Consider the following 3,440-nt stretch of genomic DNA (forward strand, 5'->3'; position numbering starts at 1 on the left):
CAGGCAGGGACAAAGTGGGAGAGGCAGAACTTTGGGATGGAGGCAGGAGCGGAGGCGATGAGAGAGGCCGAGGCGAACAGGGTCGGTGAGCCAGGAGAAACCCAGAGATAGAGAGCCCGGACCCTCCAGGTGACACTCGCGGCGCTAGTCACCCGGCAGCCTACCCTCCCCCAGTTCTGATTGACAGGCGACCTGCGACAGGCCGCGAGCGCCACAGCGCCCCGAGCGCCCAGGCGAACGCGAACGGCACCCCCGCAGGAGTAGGAGGAGACGCCCGGCTATATATAGCGGCTCGAGCCGGGGCCGGCCCAGCGCTCAGAGAGGCGCGCACCGTCCCGCAGAGCCCGGTCCCGCCACTCCATGCAGTCCCCTTGAGTCCCGGCGCCCGGGCACCCGGTGGCTCGTCTCCCGCTCCTCCCTCGACCGCGCGATATCTGCTCCGGCCCGGTCTGTGCGCTCCCCGCGGGCCGACGCAGGAGCAGGTCGGCCCCCGGCCGCCCGGGTGCACCGACCGCCTGACGGACGCACGGCCCGCGGGCGGGGATGGCGGGGCCCGGGGCGGCCGCGGCGGCGCTGCTCCCGGCCGTCCTGCTGGCGGTGCTGGCGCCCTGGGCCGGCCGAGGGGCCGCCGCCGCGCCCGCCGCACCCAACGGCACGCTGGAGGCCGAGCTGGAGCGCCGCAGGGACAGACTGGTGGCGCGCTCGCTGGCGCACCTGCCCGTGGCCGCGCAGCCCAAGGAGGCGGCCGTCCAGAGCGGCGCCGGCGACTACCTGCTGGGCATCAAGCGGCTGCGGCGGCTCTACTGCAACGTGGGCATCGGCTTCCACCTCCAGGTGCTCCGCGACGGACGCATCGGCGGCGTGCACGCGGACACCGGCGACAGTGAGTGGGGCGGGCCGGGCGGGAAGGGTTGGGGGCCCGGGGCAGCGGCCGCCCCTTCCGACTCGCCCAAACGCGCACGGACGCCCCGGGCTGACACCTGCTCGCGGGCTCCGGGCGCCCGGGCGGGCTGAAGTTCCGGACCCTGTCGCGCGCGGACGCGGGGACGCAAACGCTCCCCGCTCCGGGCGTCGCCGCAGGAACCGGCTCTGCGCGCTCCGGCGGCCGAGCCCCGCCTCCCCGCCCTCGGAAGCCGGGGCTCAGGGCGCCGAATTCCAGCGACTTCGCCCGTGGGCACAGGGCACAGGGCACAGGGCGCGAGGCGCAGCCAGCAGCACCCACGGGGCCTCGGGACTCGCGCTCGGGTCGGGGCCGAGCTGGGGACCGCCGGGACGGCCACGGTCCTGCTGTCCGGGACTGGGCGCGGCCGCCGAAGGGCCGGGACCGGAGGAGAGCGAGTCCACGCCCGTGCACACTGGGCTTCGGGGGCCCCTTCGGGGGGGCCTGCGACAGGGAACCCGGTCCCTTCACACCCCGGGGTCCCGGAGGCGCGCAGGCCGAGGAGGGGGCCGGTGCGGGCGGCGCGGGCCAAGGGTCCCCTGCCCCGGAATGACCCGCGCCCCTCCCCCAGGCCTGCTGGAGCTCTCGCCGGTGGAGCGGGGTGTGGTGAGCATCTTCGGCGTGGCCAGTCGGTTCTTCGTGGCCATGAGCAACAAGGGCAAGCTGTACGGCTCGGTAAGTACGGCGGGGGCCGGCCGAGCCCCGGCTGGGGAGCGCGGGCGGGATCCTTAACCCCTCCTGGCGGAGGGAACTGCGGGGCCGGACCAATTGGCAGCGCCTGTCCCCCCACCCTGTGCCCTAGAGCAGTGCCTGCGACCAGGGTCAGCCTAGACGGGGGGCGCAGCCCCAAGACAAACAATGAAGTTTGTCCCATCCCGGAGTGGGGGGCTCTTAGTCCGCCAAAGGGTGACATCGGGAGCCCTTCTCTGAGCCCCTGCGGTGAGACCCAGCCTCAGGACTGCTGCCTTTAAGGTGGACACCGCTTGACTGCCAGGTGCCAGGCAGGTGGCTGGAGCACCAGCTGCTGTGGGCTCGGCCACGTTTCTCTTCTCACCCTGGGAGGGTCTTGGCACCTGACCTGTCAGCCCCCAGCGGGGCTGGGACCAAAAGGAGCCCCCGGATCACTGGCCTCCAGGGTCACTTGGCCTGGAGGAAGTCCGTCCTAAGACTGTGCTGCCTTCTGCCTTCCTCCCAGCCTTTCTTCACTGACGAGTGCAAGTTCAAGGAGATACTTCTCCCCAACAACTACAACGCCTACGAGTGCTACAGGAACCCCGGCATGTTCGTCGCCCTGAGCAAGAACGGGAAGACCAAGAAGGGGAACCGAGTGTCCCCCACCATGAAGGTCACCCACTTCCTCCCCAGACTGTGACCCTCGGAGCGGGGACGCCTTGGTGCACTTCGCATGGACAGTTTAACGCAAGAGTAGCTGTAAGATATTTAAGTTAATTATTTAAATATGTATATATTGCCACCAAATTATTTATGGTTCTGTGGGTGTGTTTTGTATTTTTCTGAAAAACCAAACCAAACAAAAAACCAAAAAAAAAAAAAAAAAGAAAAGAAAATCCCGATTTTTTTTTTTTTTTTCTGGTAAAACAGTGGAGAGCCTTCCAGTGGATTTATTTAACTTATCAGGAAGTTGTCACCAATGCGCTGCTATTCTGTGTTTTAAAACCCAGTGACATCGGACTCCCGACATCAGCCCGCTCTGCACGGCCCGGCCCCGTAGTTTGTTGGGGGGGCTTCTCTGGGTCTGGAAAGGCCCTCCCGGGGCTTTAAAAGCCAGCGAAGGACGCTCCCAGCCTCGCTCCCTCCGGCGCCCACTCCCTCTGGGCCCTGTTGCTATTAATTGGGGCGGATCGGTTTACTTCGGGCACAGAAAGTGCGCCGAGTCCTCCGCTGCCACTCCGTTTTTAGATCTGCCAAGACTGACCTTTGACCTCTGCTGTAGTCAATCTTCCCCCATCTACCAAATGGGAGAGACCTTTAGACAACTTTATAAACTCCTGTTTTCCTTTTTTGGATCAGCCACAGCCATATTTCTGTGGCCACGGTGGGGGGAGGGGGGAGGGGGGTTGCAGGCAAAAAACAGCTATTTTGTAAATCTGATGAAAATGCATCATATCTCAGTGCATGGCTGGAAATAAACAAGGCGGGCGTATCGACAGCCACAACCTGAACTCTAGCGATGAAATACAATTTCCGATAACAATACTTCTGATAAGCAATACAATACAAACCGAGTTCACAGCTCCCTTCCCTGGGAAGCTCCGGGCTAGCCCTACGTATGAATCTAAGCAGAATGGCCTCGTAATTGTACAAAACACTTATGGCGAGTTGTGTGCGCGAAGAGGCTGGCTCTCCCCGTGGTTTCCCTGATAAGTGGAATTGAACACTACCCTCAAGGCCTTTAACCCGCTCACTCTCCTGGAAAACCTGGAAAAGCCAAGCTGGAGCAGGAGCTCCGCCATCCAATGGGAATTTTTTTTTTTTTTCC

The 3,440-nt window shown here is 63.9% G+C and overlaps 1 protein-coding gene across 1 annotated transcript; it reads left to right on the plus strand.

Annotated features, from left to right (window-relative positions):
* Positions 1 to 543: 543 nt before the first annotated feature.
* FGF4 (fibroblast growth factor 4) lies at positions 544 to 2,312 on the plus strand. The gene is made up of 3 exons (XM_011387344.1): positions 544 to 883; positions 1,512 to 1,615; positions 2,136 to 2,312. Exons 1-3 carry the CDS (start codon positions 544 to 546, stop codon positions 2,310 to 2,312), a joined length of 621 nt encoding a protein of 206 aa, XP_011385646.1.
* Positions 2,313 to 3,440: the final 1,128 nt, after the last annotated feature.

This window comes from Pteropus vampyrus, unplaced genomic scaffold (assembly GCF_000151845.1).
Source record: "Pteropus vampyrus isolate Shadow unplaced genomic scaffold, Pvam_2.0 Scaffold1000003428, whole genome shotgun sequence".
In the NCBI taxonomy this organism is placed as follows: domain Eukaryota; kingdom Metazoa; phylum Chordata; class Mammalia; order Chiroptera; family Pteropodidae; genus Pteropus; species Pteropus vampyrus.

Bases quoted from the DNA above. Each gene is read 5' to 3' on its own strand.
- FGF4 (XM_011387344.1), top strand. From the start codon at position 544: ATGGCGGGGCCCGGGGCGGCCGCGGCGGCGCTGCTCCCGGCCGTCCTG. The intron at 884-1,511 runs GTGAGTGGGGCG...CCCCTCCCCCAG, and splicing joins GCACGCGGACACCGGCGACA to GCCTGCTGGAGCTCTCGCCG. The intron at 1,616-2,135 runs GTAAGTACGGCG...CCTTCCTCCCAG, and splicing joins AGGGCAAGCTGTACGGCTCG to CCTTTCTTCACTGACGAGTG.